The sequence below is a fragment of the Dasypus novemcinctus genome, chromosome 5 (assembly GCF_030445035.2).
Source record: "Dasypus novemcinctus isolate mDasNov1 chromosome 5, mDasNov1.1.hap2, whole genome shotgun sequence".
NCBI classification, from domain to species: domain Eukaryota; kingdom Metazoa; phylum Chordata; class Mammalia; order Cingulata; family Dasypodidae; genus Dasypus; species Dasypus novemcinctus.
This window is the reverse complement of record NC_080677.1, coordinates 7,251,655-7,267,656: the sequence shown is the minus strand read 5'-3', so window position 1 is coordinate 7,267,656 and position 16,002 is coordinate 7,251,655. Positions and strand designations below refer to the sequence as shown.

At 36.5% G+C, this 16,002-nt stretch overlaps 1 protein-coding gene across 1 annotated transcript in view; it reads left to right on the top strand.

Moving 5' to 3' along the window:
- ABCA13 (ATP binding cassette subfamily A member 13) overlaps positions 1-16,002 on the top strand; it is a 345,366-nt gene that overhangs the window by 315,174 nt on the left and 14,190 nt on the right. The window contains exon 48 of the mRNA XM_071215039.1: positions 1,264-1,356. Within this exon, the coding sequence (XP_071071140.1) occupies positions 1,264-1,356 (93 nt within the window). The remainder of the gene's footprint in view (positions 1-1,263; positions 1,357-16,002) is intronic.

Here is a 16,002-nt window from a genome sequence, read left to right as displayed (position 1 = left end):
ATATTCATGTAAGGTGAATATATTTAGGTATTAATATATTATATATTATATATTGATGAAGAGTAAAACAGCTTATGATTGATTCCATGAGTTAAAAAAAATCAGCCGCTAGCTGGGATGAAGCCTCCAAATTAATCAGTTTCCTGCTATCTATGAGTTTATCTTTCGCCTCCTCTTCTTTACCCTAGAGGACCATAGTAAAAGCATGGGACAGGAAAAGGAGGGAAGCAGCTTTATATTCCACTTTTCTAAAGGGAATTAAAATGAATTCAGCCAAGAATGAGTAGGTCTGCTTCTTTCCCATCCTCAGATCACATGTGGATTTAAGTTTTTAATGTTGATTCTGGGCTCTTATTTTGTTCCATTGACCTGCCTTGTAATTCTTTAGAGTAGCACCTCATTGTAGCTATTTTAGCTCTATAACAAATGTTAATATTTGTTGGAGCAAGTCTCTCATTCCTCTTCTTATAGAATGTTTTCTTTTCACTAAGTAATTTTGCAGATACACTTAATAATCATTGTCAATTTTTTCATAGGCGATGAGAAACTTAACATTTTGATTGCCATTACACTATATCCATATTATAATTCGTACTATAATTTTTCTATATAAGTATAAATTACAAATCCTTTTAACATTTTATATCTGAATAACATGGATTATAATATAGATTAGACTTACAAATTATGATGTTATTTTAGTACTATATTTTATATAATTACTTTATATTAGAATATACCTTGTATTTGTATTTTAGGGGTTATTTAGTTATCACATTTTTATTTACATATAAGTATTTGTCCCTTACTTTATATTGCAATCATTTTCACATTATGAAATAATAATTTTTCCATTTGAACATATCCAGTCCATCTTATCAAGATTTCAGTACATCTGCATTGATTTTAAGATTTCTTTTATGCCCATCAATAAAGCTTTCTTGTTTCTTTTCGTAAGACTCGCATTTTTAGTTAAGGTCATTCTTGTCTAGTTTGCATTTTTGCACTGGTAATGAAAGTCTCTCTCCTGTGTATTTATAACTGTTCTCCCTGGTGTAGGGAAATGCTAATGACTTTTTGATAATTGTGTAACTGGCCACGCAACTGAGATGGCATCGATTGTACAAGTTGGTTTTCCTGAGGTTTCCGTATAGAAGTTTGAATGGTTTGCAAACAGGGGTCTGCTCACCTACCTTATGCTAAAGTTCGGTCAAGTGCTGTGTTTTTGGAGGTTGCTCTACCTGCTCCGCTTCCTCCCCGCAGCATGGAGGAATGTGAAGCCCTCTGCACGCGGCTCACCATCATGGTCGACGGCAGCTTCAGGTGCCTTGGTTCTCCGCAGCACATTAAGAACAGGTGGGCTGCGTTCCTTTCTTCTTTTAATGGTTGCTGTAAACTCAGTATCATGATGCAGTGTTATAATAGGCGATATCTCAGAGCGATTATGGGCCTTTTACCTCTTTCCACAGAATAGGAGATGGTGGCCCTGAGATACAGTTAAGGGTTGTGTTGAAAATACCATAACCAGTAGATGGAAGACACAGCCTTTTTTTCCCACCACATTTTGCTTTATTCCTTCCAGGGGATCATTATACCCTCCTTGTAATAAGACTGGTAAGGCTTGGGGATATGATTGCAGAGTCAATAAAGAGACAACAAGACAAGACCCTTTTTACATATAAACGTATAAAAAGTTTGTGCCAATTTATCTTTTTTCCCCACATTGAATCAGAGAACCCATTTTACTGAACCCAGTGCTAATCTTTGAAAAATGATTTCTATTAATTTGAGAGTGTAGCATGTTTATTGTTGGGGTTGATTTTCATTTGGACTTTACAAATAATGAAAACCTGAAGATTTTCTTTTCCTGTGCTTGTGAATCCCTTACATTTCTTCCTGGTTAATTGTATCTTCATGTCTTTTTTCAGTTTTATCTTTGGAATATTATGATTTTATTTTCAATTTCTCTGAACATTTTTATGGCCCATTATATAAGTTTTTTCCTCAGAGTGCCTACACTACTTTCAATGTTCCTAATTTCCTTTTACTTTTGTCTTTATTTTTTTTAATGTTACATTAAAAAAATATGAGGTTCCCATATAGCCCCCAACCCCTCACCCCACTCCTCCCATATCAACAACCTCTTTCATCACCATGGCACATTCATTGCATTTGGTGAATACATTTTGGAGCACAATTTGTAAACTACTCTTATTTTTGATATAGAGCAACTTATATCAATGTTGATAAATCTTTTCTTTTCCATTTATTCAGTGTTTTTAAGGTAATCATTATCAGGTAGAGATTTGGTAAAATATTCATATATATTGAGTTAAATATTTTATTTATGAAGAAAATAAATATTTAATACTAAGGATAGAGAAGACATGTTTGAGGAATGAATGTCAATTTTTCATTGGCTTACATGAGGGCTGGGATGGTCAAACATACTGCCACGTGCTGCTTGGAGTCAATCATTTATCAGATGAACTGGCTGGAAATAGTTCTTGGAATGTACTCTCCTCATCTTTAATAAGTATCATGGAAAGATAAACAATATTTCACACTCCTCTAACCTTTATGAATGCCTACATAAAATTTTACAGCCCCATTCCTGATTGCCAGGGTGAGTTATGTATGAGTTAAGCTACTTTACTTTCAAAAGGTTTACTAAAGGTAGCTGTAAGAAACTGCAGAACAAACCTCATGGGAAGAGTTATTTTCCAGCTGGTACAGTTTATCTACACTTCTAGTCTCTGAGCACTTCTGCATTTTGGATCTGATAATTTGTTAAGTGTGGATTCTTATTACTAAATACAAACTGTAGAACTATATTAGGCAACATATGGCTTATGGGATATACATTTAAGTGTTGAACTTAGTTTTCTGAATTATTTCTTAAGTTTATATATTCTTATAACACTGATAAAGTATCTTAAGTGATTCTTAGACAGTAACTTTTTCAACCATAGAGTTGGCATTCCAGTATATATTAAAATGTTTGTGTTCATAGGCTAAGACTCAACCAAGTTCAAGTTCAATGATCATGTCTGTATTTTATTACTTTAATTAAGAAGTCAATCATAGATTCCTATTCATGGGACCTACCTAAATGAGTTTCCTTGACTCTGGCTTGGGACTTCATTCTGCTCTTCCTGGCTTTAGCTAGCAGAAACTACCCCCAACCCTGCCTTTAGTGCAGACAGACAGACTTGTGTTTGAAATTGGTAGGCAGGATCTAGGGTGCAGAACTTCAGAGGCCAGCCCTCTCAGGGGGAAATGGTTTTCTCTCCCTCCCCGTGGATGTCTTGACTTCAACCCTGTGCTGCTTTGCCTCCCACTCATCTAACCCACTGGCACCTGTTTCAAAACTGAACTCACTGAGTCCCTCCCAGCCCACATCCCAACCAACATGCCTCTTGCCAAACGTTTGAAGTCTCCAGGGAACGCTCTGGAGATTCTTTCTGCATTGATCCCTCCTTCCTCTCCATTACTAAAACATACACACACACCCACAGGATTTGCTTCTCTTTCTGGAGAAGAATCATGCCTCCTCAAATCCATCCTCTCTTTCCCAGTTTTTCCCGGGCTGGCTCCACGCTTTCCTTTGGGCATTCATCCTTCTCTTCTGTCGTTCTGGTCACCCTCGAGCACTGATAACCCATCCCTCTTTCCCTCAGGCCTTTTGTGCCCTGTTTTCCTCTCAGAGAAGAAGAGAGTAGAATGCCCTAAATGCCTTCCCTTCAGCCTCTGTATTCCTTGGGAGAATTCCCTTCTTCCTTTTTGGTATTTACGTTTTGGTCTCTGGCCAAGGAAGAGTCCCCTCTTGTTAAATTGGTGGGATGTTCCCGTACCCTGTGTAGCAGTTTGAGATTATTTATAAATTCCAAAAAAAGAGAATATATTTGTAAACTGGTCTGTTTCTCTGGGTGTGATGCCCTTTGTTTGTATTAGGTTCAGCTGAGATGTCTTTGATTAAATTATGTTAAGATTAGGGCTTTGATTAGACCACGTCATTAGGGTGTAACTCAGGTTAAGTTGCTGCCCCTTGGTGGGTTATAGAAATGGACACTCAATCAACACACACACAGAAGAAGATACATGGAAGAAGAGAGAGACAATTCTGTCAGTTTTTATCCTGGAGCCCCAGAGAGAGCTGAGCCATTCGCCTGACAGTTTGCAACTGTAGAGACTGGAGCCCTGAGCTGCTGAGAAGGCCTGGAAAGAAACAAGCCCTCCAGCCTACAGCTGCGGTCAGGAAGAAGCTGGGCCCATGGAGTCTTAAGAGGAAGAGGAAGGCTGAACCCTCACGGAGATTGGCACCATCTTGCTTCAACAGGCTTTGGTGAGGAAGTACCTCTTATGGTACGTTGAGTTGGACTCTTTAGGGCCTTGTAACTGTAAGTTTCTACCCCAAGTAAATACCCCTTATGAAAGCCAACAGATCTCTGGTACTTTCCATCAGCACCCCTTTGGCTGACTAATACACTGCAATTCCAAATGATCTCAGCAATGATGTGACCCCCTTTCCTTGCATATACCCCAGTTTCTCCTGGATTCTCTAGTGTCTGAAATATCCTTCTTTCCTAATGGTCTTCACCTCCTATATGGTTATACTTTATTAAACACTATTGTCTTCCATATTGTTCTAAGCATTTTATATAGATTATCTAGCCTGTTGGGTAATAATATTAACAGCTGACATGTACATAGGGCTTAGTATAGGCCTGTTCTAAGCCTTTTATACATATTAACTAATTTCTTCCCCATGACAACCTGATGAAGTAGCTATCATTATTACCCTGCTTTTTCAGATATAGAAAATTGTCTGTAGAAAAATTTAGTAACTTTCCCATGGTCACAAGCTGTAAGTAGAGGAGCTGGGATTTGAACCCAAGCATTCTAGTGTCACTTTATTTTAGCATGTTTATTTTCATGATTTTCCCTGTTTAACAAATGAGGAGAGTGAGGCTATATCTGTTGTAGAACTGGGATGCAAATATCACTCCAGGAAACATTCCAACTTCAGAGACTATATGTTTTATCATTATGCTTTCTGCCTGCTTTCTCCTGGAGCACATCCTGGAATGATATACATGTGAACTAATGAAAACTCTTAGTGTTTAACTTCAACTGTATCTGCACCAAAAACTCCATCTTGTTGACCTTTCCTCTTGACAGTGTTTCTTCATTTTCTTCTTTCTTAGGGAGACCCTGATACCCACTCATTTAACACATAATTTCTAATTTTCTGATTTGAGAAAAGCCACCTCTAAGCTCCTCATATGCTTTAACAAAATATCTGTTTATTCATCATTTTTGCTTCCTCTTTTCCTATCTCTGAGAAAGAAATTTTCCTCTTTATCAAGTGTCTTTTTCCTACTTCTTTGAGTATAATTTAGTTTTCTACCCTTCTGAAGCATTTCTCCAATTATTTTTTCTTTCTTTATTGTATCTTTGAAACATTTCCTCATTTATAAACTATATTAATCTATTAGTAATAGGACATTGACCAAAATGGCTTAAGCATATTCATTGCCTTAAATATGTCTATGTTTTATATGTAATAGGAAATACAGCATGCACTGGGTATTGGCACTGATTCAGAGATTCCGACCTCTACAGTTTGCTTGGCCCCAAAATGACTGCTGTAGCTCCACCCTTCATATCCATGTTCCAGGAAACAAAAAGGAGGAAGCAGGGAGAAGCAAAAAGAGCACATGTCAACCATCTGTCCATTTTTAAAGGAGCTTTCTGAAAGTCTCACTACCAACTTCTACTTATATGCCATTCATCACCCTCCAGAAATCTAGGAAGTCATTACTTGGGCACTTTGGCACTTAAATAAAGTTAGGTTTCTCTCACTCAGAAAGATAGGAAGAATAGATGTTGGATGAAACCTGTAGTTTCACACTCATTCTCCTGGGTGGATTCTTCTTTCGTAGAGGGGAGGTCATTAGGTTGAGTTGTGCATGCTCTAGGAACTCTAGGACTTTCATGAAAAAATTCTTGCATGATATTGACTAGCCTTATATTGTAAGAGACAGTCACAGGTTTATGTGTGCCCACATGGTTGTGTGTGTGTGTGTGTGTGTGTATGGGGGTGTGAAGCTGGGTTATCAAGAGAGAGCCGAAGCGGAGATGATCAAAGGTAGCTTTGACAGATACCTGATAGCCAGGGATGGATAAGAACATTCACTTTGAGTACTGCTGTTTTTTCCCCCAGATAATTAGGGATGCACCCAAATCCTCTGCAGGAGCCGTCTCTTGAGTATCTCGCTAACTGCCTTCTCATCAGCGGCTGTGGCACATCCATGACCCACCTGGAGGAGGCCAGCAGGAGCCCGGGGCTGCACCTGTTGGCGTTAGCCTCCCTTGGGAACTCACCAAAGCAGGAGGCCTAAGTCTGAGTGTTAAAAGCAGTCGCCCCAGGGAGGGAAAATAAAAGGTGCTTCTTAAGCACAAAGCTTATCATTTGAAGTATACCAGGCTAATTTCTGAATTGGGTGGGGGAGGAAGGAAAATGCTTATAAATTGAATGAAGCTTTAAATGATTTAAAGAAAAATCTCATGATAATGAGAATTTTCAAATTGTTGAATTGACAAGTGTGAAAACTTTATGAATCAAGAATGAAAGCTGAGTAAATTGGAAAGAATGCCATTGTAGATGTCATAAAGGCATTTTACTTTAAAAAAGACTAGTTTGGAGGATTTTTGGTAGATTTTATTGTAAAAAATGAAAGGCAGTATAATGGTGTTTGAGTTCTCAAGTTATGACTATGGATAGCTACAAATGAATACATCACCTTATGTGACACTATGTGCTTCACTGCAGCAAGTGATGTAATTATTTCTGTAAAATATGACTATAAATATGTAAGCTTAGATTAAGATTACAGTTTCAAATAATAAAAAAGCTCATTTAAAAATGAAATTGACAATTTGATATGTTTATGCCATCTTTACAAATGGAGAAGGAAGTTTATGCATGAGTACCTATACTGACTTCTGCCATAATGAGGAATTGTGGAATGATCTACTATGGAATTATGCTTGTTTTGCGTTTTATTTTGCTTTCAAGAATTTTAGAATCCCATTGATTTGACTATCTCTCTTTGTAATAAGGGTTTATTGAGAGACGTTAGCTCACCTCCATAGCACCAGCATGTTTCCACCCCTGCTGCTAAGTACAATTTGTCATCTCATTTGTTTTCACAACTTCATGTTCCATGAGCACAATATTGCTTTATTGTAATTACCTACCTTTGAGGAGTTTCTGATCCCTCTGCTAGATACTTCAGCAGAATGCCTCTGGTCTTAGAAATTCAGGTCATGAAGACTATAACTCAGAGTTTTCGCTACCAACAATGAACACCCTGCTTTCAATTCCTAATATTTTCCCTGAGGAAAAAACTGACTGTCTCTCACCACAATGAAGATGGGAAATGAAGTGTTAGACACAGTTTCACATGAATGAAGACTTTTTGATTGGGGTCTCAGACTCACATCCTGAACCCTGTTCATTCATTTTCATTTGTTGTGTACCTACCTGGCAAGAGATAGCAAAAGCATGATTCCTGGTTTAGGTAAAGGCAGTTTAGTGTCAGCGTCAGAAACACATGTATCAATAATTGCAAAACAGTATGGCAAGAGTTCCAAGAGACAGGAGAACAAAATGCTTTGTGACCTAACTCGGTTTCAGTCAGCAAGTACTGTTGAGTGTTTATGTTGTACCAGAGTCTTGGGATAGAGTGGTGAAAAAAGCATGACTCCTGTAAGACCTAGGTTAGACACATGCCAAAAAGTATGTGAGAGTGACTATACATACCATGAGAAAGGTTCAAAGTACATGACCAGGGATTAGGAGGGGGAGGGGTACATACCAGTGTTTTAGGTAAAGGGATGGCTACATTGAAGAGGAGACATTAAACCAAGTAGTGAGAGGGTTTAGCTGGTAAAGGAAGGAAATATAGAAATAAATAATGCAAATCAAGCAGGGGGGGGTGCAGTTTGACTATAATAGGTGGTACAAGCTGAATAGCAGAACGAACAGCTGAAGACAATTATCAGCTCCAGTCATGGATGGCCTTAATTCTAGGGTAAAAAAAAGGGGGGGGAACAAAGGAATGCAACAAGAGACAGGAGAAGGAGTGGCCTAATAAAAGGCTATTTTTGTTCTCTAGCTGACCAAATAAGATAAACTGAAGTGAGCTAATGACAGAGTATGTGGAGATAGGACAGATATAGGAAGCAATTGGGGATTGCATCATGTCCCTTACTAAAGACAAGCTCATGTCCTAGAACCTGGTCCTATGGGCATGAACCCATCCATAGATAGGACCTTTGAAGATGCTAATATTAGTTAAGGTGTGACCAAATAAGGGTAAAGTCCTTATGTGCAGAGGGACTTGGATATAGAAGTAGAACTCAGAAGGAGGAGAACCCAGAGAGCTAGATCACCATGTGATGGAGGATTGCTATAATCAGAAGGCTCAAGGCTTTGGAGAGAGCATGACATTTACTGACACCTTAGTTTTGGATTTCTAGTCTCCAGAACTGTGAGCAAATATATTCCAGCTGTTTAAGCCTACTAGTATTTGTTATAGCGACCCTGGCAAACTAATACAGTTTTATTGAAGACAAAAGAGAATTTTGCAGCTGATTGATATGGGACTTACAGAATGGTATAGCCATCATTATTACCAGGTTTGGGTTTGGGAGATGGATAGTATAGTAGTTTGGAGCTATGTATCCCAGATAGACATGTTCTTAACTTAATCCACTCCTGTGGGTGTAAAGTATACAGAACTTTAGATGAGCCTATGTCTGATAAGGCATGTTCCAGGATGGGTTTTAATCCAATTACTGAAGGACTCGTGGGAAAGGCACAGAGAGAGAACCAAAATTGCAGAGAGAGCAACCAGATATTTAAAGTCGACAGAATCCAGGAAAGAAAGGAAAAGCCAGGAGAGGCTGCCATGTGCATTGTCATTTGACGTAAAAGCCAAGGACTAAGGATTGCCAGCATCCAGCCCCAGAATGCCAGTCTTCTGGAAGGAAGCATCGCCTTGACAGTACCTGATTTGGACTTCTCCCAAAACCATGAGCTAATACATTCCCATTGTGTGAACCATGGTATTTGTTCTGGCAATGAGGAAAGTAAAACAGAAAGCTTCTGATATCATTAAGAGAAAGAGAGAAGTCAAGGAATTTGAGGGCTGGGAGGGATCTGGACATGTTCAATGTGAGGCACAGATGGTCTCTTGAGGTAGTTAATAATTAAGAAGGGCTGTTGTGCTTTCTGCTATCACAGGTGACAGATCATAAAGGTAGGAGTGATTACTAAGAAAAAGGGAAAGAGTAGCTGAATGTCTCAGAGCCTTTAATCGATGTTTATAAACGCTGAAGTCAGCCAAGCTAGGCTCGTATTCATACTGCAGCATTCATATTTAAGAAAATTGCTGAACACAGGACATTTGCCAAATTTTTTATAAGCATTTCAATAAATCTTTACAACATAAATAGGTATTATTTTGTTTATAGCACCATAAGGAAACTGAGACCTAAAGAAATTAAGGAATTGTCCCAAAACAGAGGCACTATGGAAAGCAGTAGGTTTCAAAGGCAAATGCTTGACTCTAGGTTTCTTATTCTTTCTATACACCCCTGTTGTCTCAACTAAGTATACCTACAATTGATTAAAGAAGAGAGTGCTATAGATGTCATAAACTCTCATTTGATGAAAACTACAACATTTGTCCTCTTGTATCTGCTCCCTGTTGGACTGACCAAGAAAAAAGATGGTATTTCTTTTTGAGACCTAGGGAGATACTTTTTTGGAAGCCAGCATGGTTTGAGGAAAAAGAAAGGACTTAGAGCCAGACCATTACTCACTACCAGAATGAATTCTAAAATATTATGTAGCATCTCTGAAATACAGATTTTTCTCAAATGGGGCAATAATACATGTTTTATAGTATTATGAAAAGTAATGGAGAAACACACCAGTCATGTGGATTTTCAACTTCTTTCCCTTGCTAGAAAATTCATCCGCCAGATGTATGCATGGTTTAATTCTCTGCCTATCTCTTCAGAGAGGCCCTAGGTATGCATTCTCCTCTTTCCTAGAAGAAGAAGCCCTGGATGTTAGTTGGCAACTTGGCAACCTGGAAATAATACTGCATTTCCAAGTCTTCTTTATAGCTATGAGTGGCCAAAAAGGTGTAACAAGAAGTGGTGTCTGCAAACTCAAGGATATGAATTTGTATGGCCAGGTGTTCCTTTTCTGCTCCTTTCTTCTCTTCTTCTGACTTGATTGCAGTTGGGGTAGCTAGAGATGAAGCAACCATCTTGGACCATGAGGCAACCTTAGAAATGGTGGTTGTAAAACAGAGCAATAGACAGAATGAGCCAAAGGAATGTCTTTACCAGCTTTGAGGTACCTGAATGTCGATTTTACATTTGCTAATTTTCTGGTTGGATGAATCTAAACAAACTAATACAACCTCTGGCATACTAGACATAATATTTATTTGTGTACCTGATGGTTTACTACCTTGCCCATTAGGACGTGAGCTCTGTGAGGGTAGGCTTTTGTTTTCCTTTGCTTCTGTATTCCTGGTATTTGGAAAAGAGCCTGATACATGACAAGTGCTCAAAGTATTCACTGAATGAATGAAAATGAATGAATGAATGAATGAATGAATGAATGAATGAATGAACGAACAAACGTAAAGTCCCTAGCGTAGAAGGACGTTGCATAATGATATTTACCCTCCAGGTTGCTGGGATGAGACTCTGAAAGAGAATCAGATGAGACTGTGGAAAGATTCAGGCTCTAACTTAGTAAACAAATACTACTAATAACAATAGTCAATCCTTTTAATAAAAAAAGTTTTATTTATATTTCATTCATCTCTGGGCAAGGTGAAGCCTGCTTTCTTTAAAAATTTTTCATTATTACTTTTTTGCGTTTAGAAACAGGGCTCTGTCTCTACTTGGCATCTCCATTAGCTGAAACTTACCAGGTGTCTGATTCAGGCCTAATTGTTAGGGGGCCTTGGCAGTGTTTTCCTGTCACTTTCTCTGCTTGGGAGCCAGACTGAACACTGATGCATACTGGCTTGCCAAGAATTAATGTGCAATGCAGACAGTAAAACTGTGCCATTCTAAAATGTGACTGAGCACTATGGGATTATGAATTCTGATGGTAAATACAGCCTATGCACAAGAAAACTCAGCCTCACCAAGAAAATGGATTTTTGTTAGGCCTGAATTATATTTCAGATTTTAAGTGCATCAAGATTGGGATTTAGGAGATTTATTTGTTCTTTATTCAGCCTAAATATTGTGTGTGCATGTGTGTGGTTATTCAAAAAGAATGTACGAATGCTCAACATTTCTTTGTTTCATGGTTTAACAGTGTTTTACAAATTTGATTTTGGGTTGATTTTATCAAAGAAGAAAAGCACTGCCTCATTTAGATTTCATTACAAAATGCTGCAAACTCCCTAAGTACTCAGTGGTTTGAAACAATTATTTTTCATCTTGATGAATATGCATGCTGCTGGAGGCTGGTTGGTCTGTGTGAGGCTTAGCTGGAGGTGGCTCATTTCCACCTGACTCTCATGTTCCTTCTGACAGCAGAGTCTGATGGTGGAGGCACAAGGCTCAGCAGGCTCAGTGTACAAGGATGATGCAAACCTCTGTTTGGATCTCACTTGCCAATGTTCCTTTGGTCAAAGCAAGTCGAATGCTAAGCCAGATGAGAAGGATAGAGAGAGAGCCCAACCCACAGTGGAAAAGCCCTGCTAAGTTGCATGGCAAATAAGTGGACGCAGGAAGGAACAAATAAGTGGGGCCACATTTACAAACAATTACGATTCCCAACTTATTTTATGATTACTTTTTTAAAACCTTGGCCATCCTCTTGTTTTTTTAACAGCCTTATTGAGATTTAATTCAAATGCCATAGGATGCAATTCAGTGGTTTTTATTCTGTTCACAGATATGTGTAACCATCTCCATAGTCAATTTTAGAACAGTTTTCATCATTCCAAAGAGAAATATTGTATCCTTTAGCTATCACCCGTCTATCCTCCCATTTCACTCACCCCTAAATAACCATTAATCTATTTTCTGTCTCCATAGATAGTATAGTTTTGGCATTTTGTGTAAATAGAATTACATAATATGTGGTCTTTTATGCTTGACGGCTTTCATGTCACATAATAATTTAAGGTTCATTTATGTTGTAGCATGTGTCGGTACTTCATTTTTAATTACTGAATAGCATTTCATTGTGTGGACATGCTGCGTTCTGTTTATGTATTCATTAGTTGACGGTCACTTGGGTTGTTTCCACTTTTGGCTATTGTGAATAATGCTCCTATGAACATCCTTGTACAAGTTTTTGCGTAGACATATATTTTCCTTTTTCTTGGGTATATCTCTATGACTGGAATTGGTGATTTATATGGTAACTCTATGTTTCAAAATTTTAGGGACTGCCAAACTATGCTTCAATTTTCCAGTCCTACCAGCCATGGATAAGGGATCTAATTTCTCAACATCCTTGCCATCACTTCTTATGATCTATTTTTTAATGGTAGCCATGCCTGTGGGTGTCAAGGGGTCTTTCATTAGGATTTTTATTTGCTTTTCCCTGATAACTGATGAGGTCAAACACCATTTCATGTGCCTATTGGTCATTTTTAAGTCTTCTTTAGAGAAATGTCTATTCACGTCATTTGCCCATTTTTAATTGTGTTTTTTGTCTTTATATTATGTAATTGTAAGTGTTCGTTACATATAATCAATACTAGTAATTCATAAAATTCAGAATTTGCTAGTATTTTCTCCAATTCTGTCTTTTAATTTCTTGATAGCATTCCTTGAAACACAAATTTTTTGAATGTTTTTTTTTTCTTTTGTTGCTTATATTTTTGTTGCTTATGCTTTTCTTTTATTGCTTATGTTTTGGTGTCACATCTAAGAATCCACTGTCAAATCCAAGGTCATGAAGATTTACTCCTAGGTTTTATAGTTTTAGCTAATATATTGGGTTTTTTTAAATGTTTTTTGAGTAGATTTTGTATTAACTCTGTTTATATTAGGGGTCTAAATTCATTCTTATGCATGTTGCTATCCAGTTGTCTCAGCACTATTTGCTGAAAAGGTTTTTCATTCCCCATTATATGCTCCTGGCATCCTTGTCAAAAATCAGTTGGTGGTAGACCTTTGGGTTTATTTCTGAACTCTCAATTCTTTTCCATTAATCTATATGTGTATCCTTATGCCAATACCACACTGTCTTTATTACTGTTATTTGTCTTAAGTTTTGAAATTTGGAAATGTGTGTCCTTCAACTTTGTTCTTTTATTTCAAAATTGTTTTGGCTATTCTTGGTCCTTTGAAATTCCCTATCAATTTTATAATCAGTTTGTGGATTTCATCAAAGAAGTCATCTAGTTTTCCGATAGGCATTGCACTGAATCTGTAGATAAATTTATGGAGTGTTTCCATCTTAGCAATGTTATGTTTTCCAATCCTTGAACATGAGATCTTTTCCCATTTATTTAGAACTTCTTTCATTTCTTTAACTGATGTTTTGTTGTTTATAGTGTATAATTTTGATACTTCATTTGTTAAATTTAATCCAAGGCATTTTATTTTTTGATGCTAGTATAAGTGGAATTATTTTCTTAAGTTCATTTCATATTGAAAATGTTTAGAAATAAAATTCATTTTTATCCATTGGTCTTATATCTTGCAAACACACATCTTCTTTATTAGTTCTTCTATTTTAGCAGATTCCTTATTATTTTTCTACTTATAAAATTATGTCATTTTTGAATAATCATACTTTTTTCCAATCTGTATACCTCTTATTATTTTTATTTCCTAATTGCCTTTTCTAGAACCTCTAATACAATGTTAAAAAATAAGTTGTGAGACATTGCATCTTTGTCTTATTCCTGACCTTAAGGGGAGAGCATCCAGTCTTTCAATATTAAGTATGATGATAGTTGTGGCAGTTTTTTTTGTGGATGTCCTTTCTCAGGTTGAGGAAGTTTCTTCCTAGTCCTGGTTGGTTGAGTGTTTTTATCATGAAAGGATGTTGGATTCTGTCAAACATTTTTTCTGTGTCTATTAAGATGATCATGTTGTATATTACATTAATTGCTTTTTTGGATGTTAAACTAACCCTTGCATTTCTAGAATGAATCCCACTAGCTACTATGTATAATTCTTTTTATATATTGCTGAGTTTGGATCACTAGTATTCTGTTGTGTACTTTTGGATACATATTCTAAGGGATATTGACCTGTAGTTACCTTGTGATGTCTTTGTCTAGTTTGACATAGCAATATTGGCCTCATAGAATGAATTGGAAAACATTTCTCCAACTCTAACTTTGGAAAAGTTGTGAAGAATTGGTATTAATTATTATTTAAGTATTTGGTAGAATTCATCAGTGTAGTCATCTGCTTCTGGGCTTTTCTTTGTGTGTAGTATTTTTTAAATTGCTGTATCAATATTTTTATTGTTATAAGTCTGTTTAGATTGTTTATTTCTTCCTGAGTCCATATTGGTAGTTTGTATCCTTCTAGAAATTCATCTATATTTTCTAAATTACGTAATTTCTTGGCATATGTTTTGTCATAGTAACCTTTTATAATTCCTTTTATTTTTGCAAAGTCAGTAGTATGTCCCATTTTTCATTTCTGATTCTAATGATTTAAGACTTGTCTCTACTTTTCTTGATCAGTCTAATGAAAGGTTTACCAATTATGCTGAACTTTTCAAAGAGCAAGGTTTTGATTTCAGTAGTTTTCTCTATTGCTTCTTTTATCTCAATTTTTCTTTTTAAGAAGGTGCTGGGGATTGAACCTAAGACCTCATACATGGGAATCAGGCACTCAACCATGAGTTACATTTGCTCCCCACTGAGAGTTGGTTTTTTCATTTGTTTCGTTTTTGTTTTTAGGAGGTAGTGGGGATTGAACCTGGAACCTCATACATGGGAAGCAGGCACACAAGCATTTGAGCTACATCTACTCCCTCTTATCTCTTTTTGTTAATTTGCACTCTAAACATTATTATTTCCGTCCTTTTTCTTGTTTAATTTTAGTTTGCTCTTTTCCTCCCAGTGCCTCAGGTAGACTGTTAGGTTATTGATTTGAAATATTTGTTCCTTTTTTAATAAAGACATTTGCAATTATAAAGTTCCCTCTAAGCTCTGCTTTAGCTGTAACCATTAATTTTGGTATGTTTGTTTTCATTTCCTTTCTCTTAAGTATTTTCTAGTTTTCCTTGTTTTTCTTCTCTCACCCATTATTTGTTTACCTTCCACATATTTGTGAGCTTCCAAAGTATCTTTGTTATTGATTTTTTATTTTCAGTCTGTATTATTTCTATCCCTTTAATGTACTGAAATTTGTATTATACATTCCTATATGATCTACTGTAAAATATGTTTCATGGGTACATGTGACAAACACATATACTGTTGTTGTTGAGTGCAGGGTTCTATAGAAATCTGTTAACTCTTGTTAGTTTATAGCACTGTTAAACTTTCCTATTTCCTTGTAGATAATATGCCTAGTTGTTCTGTCCATTATTATTGTTGAATTGTCTCTTTATACCTTCAAATATGTAAGTTTTTTTCATGTATTTTCATACTTCATGATTAGATGTATATATGTGCATAATTTATTTTCTTTAGTAATTTTAAAGTCTATTTTGTCTGATATTACTATAGTCACTCTTAATTGCTATTTGTATGATGCATGTTTTTACATTCTTGAATTTAGTCTATTTGTAACATTGAAAACATAAAGTGTGCCTTTTCAGACAGAATATTTGTGGATTTTGTTTTTTATTCAGTCTGACAATCTCTGCCATTTGATTGGAATTTTAATCCATTCATATTTAATGTTATTGCTGATATAGTTGGAGTCATATCTTACTTGTTTTCTATATGCTCCATGTCTCATTTT